This window comes from Schistocerca americana, chromosome 3 (assembly GCF_021461395.2).
Source record: "Schistocerca americana isolate TAMUIC-IGC-003095 chromosome 3, iqSchAmer2.1, whole genome shotgun sequence".
NCBI classification, from domain to species: Eukaryota; Metazoa; Arthropoda; class Insecta; order Orthoptera; family Acrididae; genus Schistocerca; species Schistocerca americana.
The window spans coordinates 39,815,410-39,835,832 of NC_060121.1; the positions used below are offsets into that span (position 1 = coordinate 39,815,410).

Below are 20,423 nucleotides of genomic sequence, written 5' to 3' on the forward strand. Positions count from 1 at the left end.
AGTTGTCTGGAAGAGTGTGCTGGGACGAGAATGTTAAAATGTGTGTGAAATCTGATGGGACTTAACTGCTAAGGTCATCACTCCCTAAGCTTACACACTACTTAATCTAAATTATCCTAAGGACAAACTAAATTATCCTAAGGACAAACACACGCACACCCATGCCCGAGGGAGGACTCGAACCTTCGCCAGGACCAGCCGGGGTCTAGAATGCCAACAGATGTAGCATCAGCATGTTGTAGGGCAGGGAAGTGGGGGGAAAAGAGGAGAGTGAAAAGGAGAGGAGCTGGAAAAGATGGACAGGTGCATCAGCAGAGGGTTGCAACCAAAGAGGCTGGAAGACAAGAATGGGGAGGAGATGATAGGACAAAGGGGGTGGAAACCCTTTGGTGGAGGGAGTGGGAGAGTATGTTATTGTAGGTTGAAGCCAGGATAATTACAGGAGCAGGGACTGTGTTGTAAGGATAACACCCATCTGCGCGGTTCAGAAAAGCTGGTGGTAGAGGGGAGGATCCAGATGGCTCCAGTAGGAAAGCAGCCATTGAAATCAAGCATGTCGTGCTAAGCTGCATGTTGAGCCACAGGGTGGTCTACTTTGCTGTTGGCACAGTTTGACAGTGCTGTTCATTCTGGTGGACAGCTGGTTGGTAGTACTTCCAATATAAAAAGCTGTGCAATGATTGCAGAAGAGTTGGTAAATGACATGACTGCTTTCACAGATGGACCGACCCCTGATGGTGGGAAGGGAAATGGCATGGGAGATCTGTGTGCAGGCTAGGTGTGGGGGATAGTGCCTGTCTGTGAAGGCTCAGCATAGTGAGCAAGGGAGTTCTTACCACAGCAGGTACGCCATCCTAGGGTGATCAGTCTATATGGGAGGGATTTTTTTGGTGTGAAAGAGATGATTGCTGTTGAAATGTAAGTACTGTTGGTGGTTGGTGGGTTTAATGTGGACAGAGGTGCAGATGGAGCAAGCAGAGAGGAGGCGGTCTATGTCTAGCAAGCTGGGACACTGGGTTGAGGAGGAACAGGTGAAGCAGTTGGGAGAGAAGTTGTTGAGGTTGTGAAGGAATGAAGATGGGTATTTTGACCTGGAGTCCAGATCATGAAGATATCAACAATGAACATGAATCAGAGTAGGGTTTTGCCATTTTGGGAGGGTAGAAAGGTCTTTTCTAGATGAGCCAAAAAAGGATAGTATAGGAGGTTGCCATCGGTTACCTATGACAGTGCTGCGGATTTGTAAGTATATTATCCCTTCAAAGGACAAGTAGTTCAGAGTTGGGATAAAGTAGGTTAGGTATATGAGGAGTATGGTATTGTGTTTGATGTGTGAACAACATTGCGAAAGATAGTGTTAAATAGTGGTAAGCCCATGGACATGAGTGATGTTGTGTATAGGGAGGTGGCATCAATAGTGACAAGTAGGGATCCAGGAGGCAAAGGTATGGGGATGGTGGAGAGTCGGTGAGGGAAGTGGTTGGGATCTTTGGTGGAGGAAGCTAGATTACAGGAAATGTGTTGGAGGTGTTGATCAATGAGCACCGAAATTTTTTCAGTGTGGATACAATAACCAGCCACAATTTTGCATCCAGAATTATTGGGTTTGTGGATTTTGGGGAACTTGTACAAGGTGGGCATGTGGGGTGTCACACAGGGGGTATAGGGGTGAGGGGGTAAATGGATTCAGGGGAGAGGATCTTGGAAGGGTGTAAGGGTTTAAGCATGTATTGGAGTTTGTGTTGTACTTCTGAGATGGGGTCACTCTGGCATAGTTCATAGGTGGAGGTGTAGGATAATTGCCAGAGGCCCGTAGTCACTACAGTTCATAACAACAGTGGTGGCACCTTTGTGTGCAGGTAGGATGATTAGGTCAGGATTTGTTTTGAGTTTGTGTATGGCTATTCTTTCTCCTGCTGAAAGGTAAGTCTTCTGAGGAAGGGACCGGAGGAAGGATGGTGAGGCTAAGTTGCAAGAAAGAAATTCCTGGAAGGTGACCAGCGGTTGGTTAGGTGATGGTACGAATTGGGAGAGACAGGGTTTAATGTTGGAATTAGGTTAGTTTTGGTTGGAGGCATTAGTGGCAAAGAAGTGCTCCAATTACAACTGGGTACAGGGCTAAATGTGAGGCTTTTGAATAGGACTGAAACTTTTGTGAGCGAAGGGTTTTGTTGGAAGGGTTAACAACAGTGATAAGGGAATGTTTAGTCCCGTTGGGAGCGAGTTTTGACGGATGTGGAAAGTTGAAAAGTTCAGTTAGGCAGGGTTTAGGTGCTATGAGGGGTTGGTGAGGAGTAAGACTGTGGCTAGAGTAGCAGTTGGGTAGTGGCACGCACCCTGATGTGGCAGTTGGACGTTAGCGGGTTGGATAACTTATGTGTATGGTGTATGGAATGCTCTTGCATGTGCTGAAGAGCAAGGGATTCAATTTCAGAGGTGTGGATGTATGGAGCAGGGACTATACGGCAGTAATATATGGTGGGTGGAGCAGAGCTGGTTCTGGGATGCCTGTGCCATGGACTTGTGTTTTTGCTGTACCAGGTTAGTTAGGGCCAGGGACTGGTAGAATCTGTAGAGGTGAAGGTCATTGTGAAAGGAGGGGTATGATTCAGAGAAAGGAAATCTTATGATTAAGCCATTTAATGGCATCCCATGGTTTCCTGAACTGATGCAGAAAGATAGAGGAGGGGTACATTGTGGCAGGAATGGTTTAAAAGAAATGGGAATGATGTGGGATTGGGCAAACTGTGGCAAAGAGCAAAGTAAACAACCCTGTGGCACGACATGTAGCTTAGCATAACATATCTGATTTCAATGGCTGCTACTTTACTGGAGTCATCTGGATCCTACCCTCCACTACTAGCTTTTCTGAACTGCACAGATGGGAGTTATCTTTAGAACACACTTTCTGCTCCCATAAGTATCCCAACCTCAACCTACAGAACTACAGGGTGATTCAAAAAGAATACCACAACTTTAAAAATGTGTATTTAATGAAACAAACATAATGTAACCTTCTGTTATACATCATTACAAAGAGTATTTAAAAAGGTTTTTTTTCACTCAAAAACAAGTTCAGAGATGTTCAACATGGCCCCCTCCAGACACACGAGCAATATCAACCCGATACTCCAACTCGTTCCACACTCTCTGTAGCATATCAGGCATAACAGTTTGGATAGCTGCTGTTATTTCTCGTTTCAAATCATCAATGGTGGCTGGGAGAGGTGGCCAAAACACCATATCCTTAACATACCCCCATAAGAAAAAATCGCAGGGGGTAAGATCAGGGCTTCTTGGAGGCCAGTGATGAAGTGCTCTGTCACGGGCTGCCTGGCGGCCGATCCATCGCCTCGGGTAGTTGACGTTCAGGTAGTTACGGACAGATAAGTGCCAATGTGGTGGCGCTCCATCCTGCTGAAATATGAATTGTTGTGCTTCTTGTTCGAGCTGAGGGAACAGCCAATTCTCTAACATCTCCAGATACTGTAGTCCAGTTACAGTAGCACCTTCGAAGAAAAAGGGTCCAAAAACTTTAGTCAACAGCGCCTCAAGCGAACAAATGTACAACTAAATGAAACTTTATAGCTCCCTTAATTCGCCGACAGATAGTGCTTAGCTCTGCCTTTTGTCGTTGCAGAGTTTTAAATTCCTAAAGTTGTGGTATTCTTTTTGAATCACCCTGTATAATACTATCATGCTGTCATACTATCATACTGTCCCCACGCCCTCCACCCAAAAGTTTCCACCCCCCATTGTCATATTATTTCATCCCCATTTTTGTCTCCTGGTCTCTTTGTTTGCCACCCTCTGCCAATGCACCTGCCCATCTTTTCCCACTTCTCTCCTTTTTTCTTCATCTCACTGCCGCACAACCTGCTGACACTGTGTCCGTTGGCATTCTAGTTCCAGCACATTCTTCCAGGCAGCATTCCTCTCTCCCCCACTCATACACTACTATCCCTTCCACTTCTTGCCCCCTCCAAATTGCTGCTGCCAGTCCACGTGACAGTTGCTTTCTGGCCTAGCTGCTTACTTGTGTATGTGAGCGGTATTTGTTCCTCTGTTTCTCTTTTGCTGATGACAGTTGTGGCCACAAGCTTTGTGTCAGTGTCTTTTAATTGTGCATGTCTGCAACTTAACGTGTCTTCGTTATGGTAAGCAGCAGTTTGTCTTTTCCTGCATTGTTGGTATTCCTACATTGTTTAACTAAACAGTTAGTTGTTTGTTACCATTCTTCTTTCCATTGTTTATATTATATCAAGGACTTGAAACTGTTATAAAAATTAAGTTAGAAGTCTGCAACAAATTTTTCAAAAAACCTGTGAGACCTAATTGTAATTCACAAATTTTATTGTCAGTCGTGTAGTTTTGAACTTCAGAAATATAAGACCCCACTAATGATGACACATACATGTGGAAACTCATTTAATGATGAAAAATAATCCAGGAGAATTATGTTGTTTGTATAAATAGAAGGAACCCAATCCCCATAAATTGTAATGCACTGTTTTAACATTCTGCAAAATCTGTGTATCATATTATCTTTATTACTTAGATAAGTTCTTCATTGAGGGTGCAACACATACTATTATTCTCCTTGTTATTCTTTCAGGTGTACAGACTACTGTTTCATTCTTATCATTATTATTATAATAATTTGATTAGTATTGTTAACTGTTTCCAATCTGTAACTATTTGGAATATGGAGGATACTGTCTTTTGAATTTTCCTGTAGCCCTTCTTATCCGAACAGCTTTCACTTCATTTATGTTACAGTAAAAACAAGGATGACAGTGAAAGGAACTTTAGGCCAGCATGTGGTAAACACTACAGCTGCAGAACTTGTGGACATGGCCATCAGTGGTACAGCTTGCAAGACATAATCTATACTGGTATAAGTAATCCATAGTTTAACTCCTCAGCCACAAAAGGCATACGATGTTCAGTAATCCCACGTCTGCAGATTGCCTTTTACTTGCTACTCCTGTTCCGATGCTGTCCTGGGTGTCCTATAAAGGCAGTTCTTCGGTGGAACCAGCAGCTGGATTTCCTGATGGTGTTCATACCTTGTCTTCCACATAGATAATTTGGAACATGTCTGTTTTTCCAGTGTTATCTGTTGCCCTCATGAAATTTTTATAATGTATGTTTTATACCTTCTCCTGCACACTGCTACCTCACGCTTGATTGCTGTAGTGGCAATTCCAACTAAATGATGCTGCAGTGCAGGTTTCAAACATCCAGTAATGAGTCTACATGACTCATTAAGAGTGATTTCTATTTGTTTTTTATAGACAGAATTGTATAAGACAGGCTGCATTACCCATGGATAAAGCTGTTGTTTTAACTGTTTTTGCTGCTGCACCTGAAGATGGAGCAGTAATTTTGTGCAAGATGTTGTGTTTTGCAGACACTTTTTGTTTTACATTTGGGCCGTGCTTCTTGAAAGTCAGTATACAGTCCCCAATGTACTTGGGCTGAAAATGGGTGTTCCAACTGCATTCCTCTCAAAATGAGAGAGAACACTGAACTGTGGAAACTCATTCTTTTGGAACCCCTATTGACTATTTTGAAAGGATCTTGAATCATTTGTGTAAGATGGCAGTCTCTTGTTATTCCATACATTTTGAGCAAGAACATTTGAGGGTTGGTTGTGCTGTAAGCTGCTGTTAGATCAATAAATGATGCTCTAGTGTTCTTTCTTCTCTCAAAGCCATCTTCAATATTCTGGGTTAGATTTAATACCTGTGCTGTGCAGTCTTCAGCTGGTCCGAATCCAGCTTGATGTGGTACTAAGATGGGTCCAACTGCTCCTGAGAGTCTTACTATGTATCGTTCGTTCAAAGATCTAGTAAATAGGAGAGAGACTGGTCTGAAGTTCCTTGGGCTTGCCTTTAAGAATGGCAACTACACGAGATTTCCTCCATAATTTTGGGATCTGCCAACATATATTGAAGAAACATAGGAGCCAGTCATACAGTTTTGGACCAAAATTTTTTGTTTGTTCAAGTCATATATAATCTAAGCCAGCAGCTTTACTAACTTTAGCACCTGGTATTGCCCTCTTCTTGAGTAAATGGTTGAGAAAGATAACTCAGTTCCTCTTCTGGAGATCTGTGTACTTTAGTTGAAGACTTATGAATGTGACAGTTCAGTTAATCATTCTTAAGCAAGATATTAAATATTTGATCAGAAGTAACATTGGCATGTACAGATCTCTTTATAGGATCATTATTTAATCTCTTCAGCAGTGTCCATGCTTTTTGCCAAATTCTGGACTTAATAGTTCTTCCACGAGTTCAATTCACTTCTATCTTGACTACAGTGATTGATTTGTTAACATGTTAGCCAGCTAGAGTTGTTTCCCTGCTCCTTGGATTTTCCTCAAAAAGTTCAAAGTACTTGTTACTTAGTGCTCACACTGGGTGCCTGTATGTAATTAGTTCAACAGCCCCAAGGAATAGCCATCCGTTTGCATTTCTGAACTGTTTCAACAAAACGATCATGGGACCCAGGTGTAGGGACCAGTTTAGTTATCTTCTGATCTAATATGACTTTGAATTTCTCCCAGTTAACCTTACTGAAGTTAAATCTTCAATGGACTGATACTAAGTGTGCTGTTATTGGTGAAATGACCTGACATATTATTAGTCAGTGTTGGGAGTTTGGGGTGGTCTTCGCACATTGTTCAGAAATGTTATCATCAACAAACAAAAGGTCAGGAATGTAGCTGTTCTCCATCTGCTGTTATTGAACAGTGAGGATTGTTTGTTATCATGAGTTAATGTCAACTGATAAGAGTCTGCCCACTGCAGAAAATTTTCATTGTTTTCAACCTCATGAATCTTGAATGTTCAATACTGTGAGTGTTGAAATTGCCAATTTCAAACTTCACCCTTCCTTTATGAACGTTCTCAAGTTTTTCAAAATCAGATTTATTGCTTGGCTGTTTGTACGCAGAGGACATAATAAGTCATGAAGTTTAATGGTGATGCACTTTTAAGTTGTTTCTTTTTCTAACATTAGTGTATTATGATCTTAAAATCCGATTTTGCAAATACTGAACTTGTGTACTGTTAATAAGGCCTCTCAGCAGCAAGAGACGTACCAGGATCTGGGTAGACAGCTTGGATGCACAATTCATCATGTTTCTGATTGATGCATACACAGGGTGTGTATGCCCCAGGACAACCAGGAAGCCTGGGAAAAACTCGGTAATTTTTCCATCCGGGAAAAAACCAGGGAAAACCCAGGAATTTTTCAGAATTCTGGGAATTTTTCATTGTTTTAGTTTTTAGTTAAATTTTTGTAATTTTGACTGGTGAGAACTGATACTCTAACAAAGAATATTTCTGTATTCTGCTACTGTAGAATAATACTGCAGCTATAAAACACAAATGAGGAAAAAAAACCAAAGCTAAATTTTAGTTGCAAACGGAACATTGTGCACACACAAGCATTTGCCAAAAGCAAAATGATCCCAAGACCTTATAACAAAGACGTGCAATACTATGTAGCAACAAACTGCTTCCAATGAGTGTGGCATCACAAGTAGTTTACATTAGGTTTGTTTGAACAGTTGGCAGTGAGCTAACGCACATGCACAATTGAGTCGTGTATGAGCAGTACACTCTCTCGCTTCTGGCTACTTGAAGTGTGGCAGTAGCTGTATCAGCAGTAGCAGCAGTAGCAGCAAGCATCCAGATGCTACCTGGAAAAATTTTTCTGGCGCACCCAAGCTCCATGTTTGCACATGCGCAGAGCAGAGTTGTTGTGGCGAGAAGAGTAGTCTCCACGTGACCCATGTTTAGGTTCACAGTGATTTTGCTTTTTGCTCCTCATTTACAGCTCCCATGTCAAATGAAAACAAAACGGGCTTCTGTGGCCGGGAGCTATCAAGCGAATTAAAATATGTTCACATAATTACGGAAGGCTAAAATATATTCTTAGTTTGTTTTCCGATTTTATTCTATTTCCACATTTTTGCCAGTCAAGCATTAAACGTGTTGCAGAAGAGTGAAGTTATTTTTGTCAGTTTGCTAAGGAAATTTGGCCTTTATTAATCTTTTCTGCTGAGGCAGCTCGTTTATTTGAAAAGAAGTGTTTCATTCCGCAATATTGGCTAGTGACAAATGTTCGCTGAATTTCAAGTACACGTTTTCATCTTCCAGCACATGCAACATTATGCCACAGTACAGAACTAAACATGAGATAGTACAGTACCGGTACTCCAAGAAAATTTACATCCTGAAAAACCACACTAAATAGCTTAATATCAGGTTGGGGCCTACTTCATTGTGAATCTGGACATATGAATGTGCACTTTAAGTTGAATTCTGCATTTTAATATGGTTTAGGATTTCCAGTGCTCTTGGAGTATCCTCTGATGTCGTCTTTCCTTTATGAAATAATATAAGATCTTGTAAAGATACACGTTTCCTGTGTGATTCCAGCTGTGCACATGCATTAACGCCTGTTTTCTGGAACTCTTGGGCAGTTGTTGAAATGAACCTATTTGTAACAGCACTCGGAAAAGCATTGCGAATGGTGTGAGAATTTCTTCAATCACAGGGCGTTTGACTCGTATTTAAAACTGAGTACATTGTGGGCCAGCCACTTGGAAGAATTTCAAGCTGAGAAGACCAGACATTTATGTCAGTGTTTTAAATTTTACTTGCACATTTGTGTGATGCATCTTAGAGTGTAACATATGCAAAATAAGACAAATATTAATCTGAAAGTTTAGCTTCTCTTGTAGCTTATGAGTCTTTGAAACTAATATTATGTGCAAAAGCTTAGCTTTTCTTGTAACTACACTATGCATATTAATTTAAACCATTAACTTTTCCTATTTGTGTGTTTCCACTACTTAACAGTGATGGTGCTATTGGCTCTGAATATCTGCTACCATCTGATGGCGAGATCAAATCACATGACATGATCTACAATTGCTTACAAAAGTGCATCACAATCTGATTTCAATGCTTCGGAAAGTAGCGTGGTGAAATTCGAATTTAACTTTCGTAATACAAAAATATGCAGTGTATATGTTGCTGCACATCAAAGAGCTTTCCAAAACTTTTTTCCTGGGTTTCATTTTCCAAAGTGCTGGAAAGTTCTCCGTCATTGTACAAAACGTTAACCATTCGAAGGATTGATAAGTTTTACAGTTCCAAGGGGATGTATACTGTCACTTAAAACAGAAAAAGTGTATTTTCACCCATTGGAGATGAGCCTGGTATGTCATCTTTGGCTGTGGCAAAGGTTGAAGTTTATCTGGCAGATTATCTTTCATTTCAAAGGACGCTTTTGTACTGAAAGGATCAGCCGATAAATTAGGTGGAGTTAATTTTTGTTGTTTTTCTTCTTCTTCGTTGTCTTTTTCCCCAACCAGAATGTTATATTTGTCAAAGTAGAACTTATCAAGAGTATATGCTTTCTAACATAAATCATGTACTAATTGATAAGTATATACAAAATAATCAATGTAGGGTTCATATATTTCCTACTTAAGTGTAAAGTCAGTCCTAAAACATAATATCTAATATCAACAAGTTAATTTTGTTCATTTTTAGTAAATTATTTACCATGATTGGAAATAACTGTTAATGTCATCTTTGCTATTGCCATCCTGTGATTTTTCAGGGACATAGTGCCTATAATCAGTGCCCTAGAGTACAATACGTGGTTCACAAAACTGAAAGCCAGCAATATGAAGCTGACCCATGAGGCCTTGGATCGGTTATTGCACATATTGAAGAAGACTCTTAGCCTTGAGGAACTTTATCTGGATAACCTCGGTGTTAAATGGTAAGAGATACATCCTTCCAATTATCTTCTGCTGCAGCAGTCTTCAATTTGAAGGCAAAATCTTCTGTGTTGTTATGCTATGTCATCCTCTTCAAATTAGAGCAAAGTATGAAATATGAAGTAGTGGAACAGGACATAGATTTCAACACTGTATGTGTGTTAATGAAAGAATGTAACATTTATTGAAGGAGAAGCAGTTGATATTTATAAGAATGAAGGTAATTTCACAAGGTGTGACAACCGTAGACTTCCAGTTTCTTGGCTTCCTCCCATCAAGGAATTTGGAAATTTGTGGTAAGGTCTTATGGGACCAAACTGCTGAGGTCGTTGGTCCCTAAGCTTATGCACTACTTAATGTAACTTAAACTAACTTACACTAAAGACAAAACACACACACACACACACACACACACACACACACACACACACACACACACACACAAGGGAGGACTCGAACCTCTGATGGGGGGTAGCCATGCGGATTGCAACAAGACACCTCAGACTGTGCGGCTACCCCGCGTGGCACCTCCCATCGAGGAAGTAAAAACTTGCCCACAGTGCACTAGAAATACAAACCACTGCCAGGAAACTGCCTCTGTGGCATGATGATACTGCAAGGTTAAGGCGATTACTTTTATGGCGTGTGGCCAGATGGCAAGGCCAGCTGGTGTGTCTGCTGTAGGAATGAGAGGAGGACCGCAGTAAATATCGAGTCGTTTGTCACATAAATTATTTCTAACATACGTGTAATTGCTCTTGTATATTAATCAAGGAGATACTAGAACTGCCTCCTTTCATTGTTCAATCATTGCTGACACCTACTTAGGCACCGATTTTGTGATGAATGTATGTTTTAAGTTTATTAATTTGAATTGTACACTTTCTCTTTTAATGTCCCCCCCCCCCCCCCCCCCCCCCCCCCACACACACACACACACACACATAAGAATTAAAAGTGGATAAATCCAGATAATGAGATGGCCGTATGTTGTTAGTGATGAATCACTGATTTACTGAAATGCCAAAGCTGTGCCATCACAGAGATGTGCTGAGAGGTTGTGAAAGCGCATTCTCTCTCTGTTGGGTAAAAAAAAAAAAAAAAAAAAAAAAGGCCATTTATACATACCTCTCGCTGTTAATTGTTTCCTGGAAGAAAAGGACCTGTTAGTCTCTCACTGCTAATAATGCACCACTCTCCTGTTTTTTTTGATCATTCTGGGGTTCATGGTGTAGTATGTTAGGCTTTTCAGAACTCCAGTTATTGTTATTTTGTCCAAAAATAAAGTTTGGTTAGGGTCAGTTTCTGCACCATGCACGCTAGTGAAAATCCATTCACTAAACCTCAACGTTTTTGCTGGGTTTATGTTCTTGTTCTGCAGTTATTTTACTGGGTTTTAGCTTCAGTAACTTCATAACTGTTTGAGCAGAGCCATAGGAAATTCCCATTGCTGAGAAAGACATCAAACAGATTTTCAAGGAAGCCTTTCCAGAGCATGTCCGATGTTAGCCAGAGTTTCTTCTAAGAGTCCTAATTGTGGAAGTCTCATGTTTCCTGTCTGTTTCACGAAATTTACTTACCAGTCGATGAATCTTACTCCAATTGGAAACTTGAATATCAGAAAATTCCTCTTTAAATAATCTCCTTATTCTGTACACATGCATGAATCGTACATGAATACTCTTTCGTGAGTAGAATACTTGTATTTTCCCATTTCACTTCCAACACTTCTACTTGATGAATTATATTCCATCGCCTAACAAACAAAAGTTGCAGCAGAAGGGAAATGTACTCCCTATCAGTGCTGTCATCAGCTGTCAGCTGGCAGGAGAAAAAATACCCGCCAGGTGGATGTGTTCAGTATTGCTCACCCTATATTTTGATAAATATTCCTCCTCCTCCTCCTCCAACCCCCCCCCCCCCCCTCCCCACCCCACCCCCACGAACCATGGACCTTGCCGTTGGTGGGAAGGCTTGTGTGCCTCAGCGATACAGATGGCCGTACCGTAGGTGCAACCACAATGGAGGGGTATCTGTTGAGAGGCCAGACAAATGTGTGGTTCCTGAAGATGGACAGCAGCCCTTTCAGTAGTTGCAGGGGCAACAGTCTGGATGATTGACTGATCTGGCCATGCAACACTAACCAAAACGGCCTTGCTGTGCTGGTACTGCGAACTGCTGAAAGCAGGAGGAAACTACAGCCGTAATTTTTCCCGAGGGCATGCAGCTTTACTGTATGGTTAAATGATGATGGCGTCCTCCTGGGCAAAATATTCCAGAGGTAAAATAGTCCCCCATTCAGATCTCCGGGCGGGGACTACTCAAGAAGACGTCGTTATCAGGAGAAAGAAAACTGGTGTTGTACGGATCGGAGTGTGGAATGTCAGATCCCTTAATCGGGCAGGTAGCTTAGAAAATTTAAAAAGGGAAATGGATAGGTTAAAGGTAGATACAGTGGGAATTAGTGAAGTTCGGTGGTAGGAGGAACAAGACTTCTGGTCAGGTGAATACAGGGTTATAAATACAAAATCAAATTGGGGTAATGCAGGAATAGGTTTAATAATGAATAAAAAAATAGGAGTGTGGGTAAGCTACTACAAACAGCATAGTGAACGTATTATAGTGGCCAAGATAGACTTGAAGCCCATGCCTACTACAGTAGTACAAGTTTATATGCCAACTAGCTCTGCAGATGACGAAGAAATTGAAGAAATGTATGATGAGATAAAAGAAATTATTCAGGTAGTGAAGGGAGACGAAAGTTTAATAGTTATGGGTGACTGGAATTCGACAGTAGGAAAAGGGAGAGAAGGAAACATAGAAGGTGAATATGGATTGGGGCTAAGAAATGAAAGAGGAAGCTGCCTGGTAGAATTTTGCACAGAGCATAACTTAATCATAGCTAACACGTGGTACAAGAATCATAAAAGAAGTTTGTATACGTGGAAGAATCCTGGAGATACTAAAAGGTATCAGATAGATTATATAATGGTAAGACAGAGATTTAGGAACCAGGTTTTAAATTGTAAGACATTTCCAGGGGCAGATGTGGACTGACCATAATCTATTGGTTATGAACTGTAGATCAAAACTGAAGAAACTACAAAAAGGTGGTAATTTAAGGAGATGGGACCTGTATAAAATGACAGAACCACAGGTTGTAGAGAGTTTCAGGGAGAGCATTAGGAAACAATTGACAGGAATGGGTGAAAGAAATACGGTAGAAGAAGAATGGGTAGCTCTGAGGAATGAAGTAGTGAAGGCAGCAGAGGATCAAGTAGGTAAAAAGACGAGGGCTAGTAGAAATCCTTGGGTAACAGAAGAAATATTGAATTTAATTGATGAAAGGAGAAAATATATAAATGCAGTAAATGAAGCAGTCAAAAAGGAATACAAACGTCTCAAAAATGAGATCGACAGGAAGTGCAAAATGGCTAAGCAGGGATGGCTAGAGGAGAAATGTAAGGATGTAGAGGCTTGTTTCACTAGGGGTAAGATAGATACTGCCTACAGGAAAATTAAAGAGACCTTGTATGAATATCAAGAGCTCAGATGGAAACCCAGTTCTAAGCAAAGAAGGGAAAGCAGAAATGTCGAAGGAGTATCCAGAGGGTCTATACAAGGGCAATGTACTTGAGGACAGTATTATGGAAATGGATGAGGATGTAGATAAAGATGAAATGGAGATACAATACTGCGTGGAGAGTTTGACAGAGCACTGAAGGACATAAGTCGAAAGAAGGCCCAGGAAGTAGACAACATTCCATTAGAACTACTGACGGCCTTGGAGAGCCAGTCCTGACAAAACTCTACCATCTGGTGAGCAAGATGTATGAGACAGGGGAAATACTCTCAGACTTCAAGAAGAATGTAATATTCCAATCCCAAAGAAATCAGATATTGACAGATGTGTGGAACTATTAGTTTAATAAGTGACTGCTGCAAAATACTAATGTGAATTCTTTACAGATGAATGGAAAAACTGGTAGAAGTCGTCCTCGGGGAAGATCAGTTTGGCTCCGTAGAAATATTGGAACACGTGAGGCAATACTGACCCTACGATTTATCTTAGAAAATAGATTAAGGAAACGCAAACCTATGTTTCTAGCATTTGTAGACATAGAGAAAGCTTTTGACAATGTTGACTGGAATACTCTTTCAAATTCTGAGGGTGGCAGGGGTAAAATACAGGGAGCAAAAGGCCATTTACAATTTGTACAGAAACCAGATGGCAGTTATAAGAGTTGAGGGGCATGAAAGGGAAGCAGTGGTTGGGAAGGGAGTGAGACAGGGTTGTGGGCTCTCCCCGATGTTATTCAATCTGTATATTGAGGAAGCAGTAAAGGAAACAAAAGAAAAATTCGGAGTAGGTCTTAAAATCCATGGAGAAGAAATAAAAACTTTGAGGTTCGCCAATGACATTGTAATTCTGTCAGAGACAGCAAAGGACCTGGAAGAGCAGCTGAACGGAATGAACAGTGTCTTGCAAGGAGGATATAAGATGAACATCAACAAAAGCAAAACGAGGATAATGGAATGTAGTTGAATTAACTCCGGTGATGCTGAGGGAATGAGATTAGTATATGAGACACTTAAAGTAGTAAAGAAGTTTTGCTATTTGGGGAGGAAAATAACTGATGATGGTCGAATTAGAGAGGACATAAAATGTAGACTGGCAATGGTAAGGAAAGCGTTTCTGAAGAAGAGAAATTTGTTGACATCCAGTATTGATTTAAGTGTCAGGAAGTCGTTTGTGAAAGTATGCCATGTATGGAAGTGAAACATGGATGATAAATAGTTCGGGCAAGAAGAGAATAGAAGCTTTCGAAATGTGGTGCTGCAGATGAATGCTTAAGATTAGATGGGTATGTCGCGTAACTAATGAGGAGGTATTGAATAGAATTGGGGAGAAGAGGAGTTTGTGGCTCAACTTGACAAGAAGAAGGGACCGGTTTCTAGGACATGTTCTGAGGCATCAAGGGATCACAAATTTAGCATTGGAGTGCAGTGTGGAGGATAAAAATCATAGAGGGAGACCAAGAGATGAATACACTGAGCAGATTCAGAAGGATGTAGATTGCAGTAAGTACTGGGAGATCATGAAGCTTGCACAGGATAGAGTAGCATGGAGAGCTGCATCAGACCAGTCTCAGGACTGAAGACAACATTCCTTTTCTCTTCCTCTGCCTGTTATTGTTAACCAGCCAATGATATTGGCCCATCAAAGGTAGCCTGGAAAAAATTCTTAAAAATAATGCCACTTCTTAAGAACAAGAATGGGAAAGCTCCCTGTTATAAATGAATGCTCTTCGATAGTATTGAGTTAACAGGGGACACCAGAAGATTTTGGAGATGCTAGCAGAGGGCCAAAATGTTGATATGTGGTGAAGAAATTTGAAGGGGAACATGCCTCTTATGTGAGTACATGCGTGGCAAGCATGGGGTCCCAAGCTATTGCAGCACCCATTTCCATTCCTGAGTTGTGATCTCTCATCTCTGAATATCCTTCCTTCACTTGCTCTCTTTTTTTTATGTCAGCCGGGTCATTCCATAGGTTCTTCCTTTCTTGGAATATTCTTTCATTCATCACCTTTTTTTCTGAAGTAATTTGTCTTTCCGTAATGAGTCTGATCTTCATTGTCCAGATTTTTCTGTAAAGTGAACCGACTGGGGAAGAACCACTTCAACAGCTCTTACTGCTCCCATTGTGCCAGATGGCCTTTGATGCGGCTGTTTGATGTCTGTGGGGAGAGTCCGCGATCAGAGTGAACATTTTGTGCACAAAATGTATTAAATTACATCAGAACAATGGCCACTGTCATTTGGCCATCTCTTCAGACGGGAATTGAAACTTCAGTGTTGACAGTTCCAACCCTACTGATTTTGCTACCTCAGCTACACCATGGAAAAGTGGACAAGCCAGTCATTTACAGGTGAAACAGTTTATCTGACACTTAACTACAATCTAATTAGATCATCCCTGGTTTGACAATAAATCTGCCAAGTCAATGAAAATGACTGTCAAATAGTGTGAAGTGAGTTACATGACTGCAGTGGCAAATATTTGTTCTTTACAGTACAAAGAAAGGATGAATTTGTAATTGTATTAACACGATTCATGTTGTCCGTCGCACTTCACATAGTATAGACCGGGAACTGTGTGCTAGGTACGCCCGATGTAAAACTGACTGGGCACGGCCCGTGCTGCCTGAGTTGTTGTTGTTGTTCCGCCGGCAGAGGGCGCGGTCGAATTCTTGCGTGCCCTCTGGTGGACGGGACTTTACTTGCGGCAACTACTGTCCGTGACGCGCCGTGCCAATGTGCGCCTCCTGCGATCTTTCTGGTGGCTACTGCAGTAATTAATTAGCTTAATTGATGTATACTAACAGATATGTGTTTTTTAATATGAGGTATGGGGGATTAAAAATTGACCTGTGATGTTTGTACCCAAGAAGGTCTTAATTACTTTTGGCCATAAAATTCATATCTTCCATAGGTTATCTTCCTTTGTTTTCAATATGCTTGACACAAATGAAAAGCAGGAAATTGTTAGCAGTGTGCGACAAAAGTGGGCTAATTTTACAGGCACTGCATGCAGTCAGTCATGTAATCCTTCTTGTATAGATAGTGTGTATTGTCTTACAGCCAAATGGAAGTTGTATAATATTTTATCAGTGTAAAATACATTTTTTGTGGGTACACCTACATACAGATCTGTATTACTACTCTCTCTCTGTTGTTTGTTAAATTAGAGCTATCAAGTACTGTGTCATCACAACACACACACACACACACACACACACACACACACACACACAGAGAGAGACAGAGAGAGAGAGAGAGAGAGAGAGATTTTAATGCATGTTGTAGAAGATCTGTATATTTGAATTCACATAGGATAGGATGATGATCGTGATGATGATGATGATGATATGTAAAGTGGTAGAACATATGTGTAAACTACCTATAAGTGATGGCTGCAGTTACAAGCTGTATTTTATATATCCCAGCAACAAGCACAGGTAGTAAGAGATGCTTTAGTAATGCTAACAAGCTATTAACAAACTGGCACAGTCCATTAAATCCAGACTGCAACAATGATGCTACTGCTTATCAACAATAATTGTAGATTTTCTTTAATTGAAAAGTGTGAATATTTACAGCTGTGAATATATAATGTTCTTAGTATTTTTTTCTTTCTGCAGTCAGTTGTTCCCTAGATTCAAGGGATAGTATTTATTTAAATATTTGTGCAGTTTCCTATTAATGGCAAGCAGAATAAATCTCCTGCTTGGACATGAGACTTTTTGTACTGAATATTAGATTATTTTCCATGTGATGCATCAAATTAATTGTGTCGTGTAAGTGTTCTTGGAAATGTTACTTTAGTGTTAAAAAAGAGATAAAGAAAAAAAGAGAAAGGGAAAGAGAAAGAAAATGAGAGAGGGAGATAATGGATTTACAATGTGGCGGGGCAAGGAAAGGGCGAGGTTGGTTGTCAACTAAGACTGGTCACGCTCGGATATTTGCATGTCCCAAGTCCATACAACAGACATGGAGTGAGTATGTGGCTGAGTAGAGTACTGTGGGGCTGGACACAAGCATCTCAGTCCCACCATTCAGCAGGCAAGCCGTAACTGGTCAAACATAGAGCATCACAGCACTATTAATTGTAGATGAAATGGGATATGCTTTTACAGTCAGGAACACCATTTGTTGCCAGGAACATTTAGTGTTTTTGCAGCAGAAGTGATAGCTGTTAACAGAGCTCTCCAATTTATTAAATGGGTCTACCTTCACTACATTTTAAAATGTAGTTACTCAACAAGCAGGCCTCCAGGCTATAGGCCAATGTTACTCTTGTCACTCTGTTGTCTCTGCTATTCTCGACCTTCCTCCTGAACACGATTTTACTGACTGATCAGTTGCCTATCTCTGGACCCCATGTCATGTGGGTATCTCGGGGAATGAACTGGCTGACCGTTTGATAAGAGGAGTGATTACTCGCCCCCATTTGCTTTGCTGATCCCAGCTTCGGATTTGTGGGTGCATCTAAGAACTGTGCTTGCTCAGGGATGGAATAACATCTGGTAGTAGACTGCCCCCTCTAATAAACTTTGTGCTGTAGAGGAAACTATTGCTGCATGGTGCTCTTCCTTCCTTTCCTCCCAGAAAGAATCCACTGTCTTACGTCGTGTTCACATTGGTCATAACAGGCTAACCCATGGTTTTATTTTACTTGATGAGCCATCCACACATTGTAGTTATAGAGCCTTATAGACAGTAGCTCATATCTTGGTGGAATGCCCCCTTCTTCTGGCCCTTGATGCTGAGTGCGGGCTTCTAAATTCTGTGCTTCTAATTTTCGAAGACAATTCATGGTTATCTGTTTTCTCCATGAAAGTGGCTTTAGTTTCAGATATAAGGTTGTTAGCTACATTTTGGGCAAGGGCAGGATGGTTGGGGTTGGGGTGTGTGTCATTGCATGCTGTTTCAGGGGACCACTGATACTATCCTACCTCCTTGACGTGCTCACTCATTACTCTCTTTCTCTTGTTTTAATTGCTTTAAGGTTTGTCTCCTTTTCTGCCACACCCTATTTTCTATTTTAGATGTAGCACTCTGTTGGATGATAGGTGCTGTTTAACAACTTGGCTATACTGGAGCAGAGATGGGACAGCTGTAGGTGGGACGTGCCCCATCGCATACGGAGCCCCGGGAATACCCACCGGCTGCCTTACCTCTTCTCCCAACTAATGTCCGTTACAATTTTGGCGTTCTCACTTTTAGTGCCAGATGACAGTGGAGCTGTATAACAGTGCAGAGTGGAGCTACATGTTGGGCATATGCCAATGCACTGCTTTGCGCTCAGGTGTAATGAGGCAGGTCATGGTGCAGCAGCCAGCAGGCTCACTTGAGTGTGTGGATGGAAAACATGCAAGCTAGCCAATCTACAGTTTTTCTCAAATGATTTTAAAGAAACTACTCTGTGAATAAAATCTGATTCTCGCACATCTCTTAGCTTTACTCCTCAGCTTCATGATGAACTCTGTTATTTTGTTAATGGTAATAGTTATAGTGATATTTGAAACTTAAGTAACCTAATGCAAGAATTTCGAAAAGTTTGCTTTGAAAAATAGGGGTTGCTATGAACTGGCATTTGGTTCATGTTATTAGGTCATATGTTTCTGTGTATGAATGTAGCTAACATACTGCATTATTCATTAAACTTAGAATAATTTCACTATCGATGACCTGTCTCAAGAAAACTGATGTACAGTGCTTAATTGCAAACTCGCATGCCAGTGGAAAAGCCAAAATGGAAATATTTGTAACTTCTTCAAGTCTCAGAAACAGTTTGAAGTAAACAATATTTTGGAAAATGGTTGTATGCAAAGGGGAGAGTATTTTTCTATATGATTAATAGAGCAAACTTCCATGTCTGTCTGACAGGCATTCAAGCTGCTACAGATTTTACCAGTTAAATAACGTCTTTTTTTGAGAGCCATTGATAGTTGATGTTGCAGGTTCTTAGAAACCAGAACTAGTGTTTGAGACATGGCTCTGACATTCACAGTAGGATTCACAATTGTTTTAAGTATTGTGGAGTCAACTCCCAACATGTTGTGAGATTGCCTCCAATCACTCAACATGCAAGGTCCTTTCTAAATACTGTAAATGGTTTATGTGACACACAGAACTTTCCAATTGCAGTCAGTGATGTTGACAGAAAGCACTTTCACCTGAAATATTCAGAAAATTTTGGTGCAATATTCTGTAGTAATAAAAATTTTTGTTCTATCATACTACAAGCATTTGCAGATCCTCAGGGGAAACTCCTTATAATCGATGTTGAGGGATATGTATAGGAAAGTGTATTTCACTTGATGCAAGGAGGGGAGCTTCATACACCACCAGACTTTCCACAGCTAAATACATCAGTGGGATTGCCTTTTGTATTCATTAGAGAATAGGCGTATCTATTGTTGTGGCATTTTATCAAATATTACAGACAATGTAGATCCATGGAATGAATGTTTCAACAAATGCTTTTCCAGACCGCAATGATTAATAGAAGGGGCTTTTGGAATAATGAACACTAAGTGGAGCCTATTTTGGAAACCAGTAGAGGATTCCAGAATTTGCTGAGAATATTGTCAAATATAAATGTTCTCCACGATACTGGCGTTCATGTACAAGAATCCCTCATTGCCGATGAGCAACATACAGTAGACATCGAGCATTCTATGCAAGGCATTTATCAGACAGGACGAAACTTTAACAAACATTTAAACGGAGGTGCCCAAAGGTGACGGTTTTGGAAGCTTTTTGTCATATAATAAAACAAAATTTTCATGTGTTTCTCAGTTCTGCTACTGCAACTTTACTGTTGCATCTTTTAAGACAGTGAAAGAAATGAGAAAATGATGAAATGCCTTCTGTACCTGTAGTCTATAATTCTGCTGCAACCTCATCACATAAGTGGGCCAAAGTGAATCAGTTGTGATGATCGTTGTTTTGGTGGTCCCATAAAGAACGCCAAGTAAAAACAGCCGCTATCGAAGCTTCCATAGATACCATTTTCTCAACAGTATAACAGCAGAAACACAGC

General features: G+C 40.7%; 1 protein-coding gene across 1 annotated transcript in view; it reads left to right on the forward strand.

The window, feature by feature from the left end:
* The window catches only part of LOC124605305 (F-actin-uncapping protein LRRC16A), a 528,830-nt gene that overhangs the window by 248,029 nt on the left and 260,378 nt on the right, over positions 1-20,423 (forward strand). Inside the window, exon 8 of the mRNA XM_047136886.1 lies at positions 9,649-9,813. Coding sequence (XP_046992842.1) covers positions 9,649-9,813 — 165 coding nt within the window. The remainder of the gene's footprint in view (positions 1-9,648; positions 9,814-20,423) is intronic.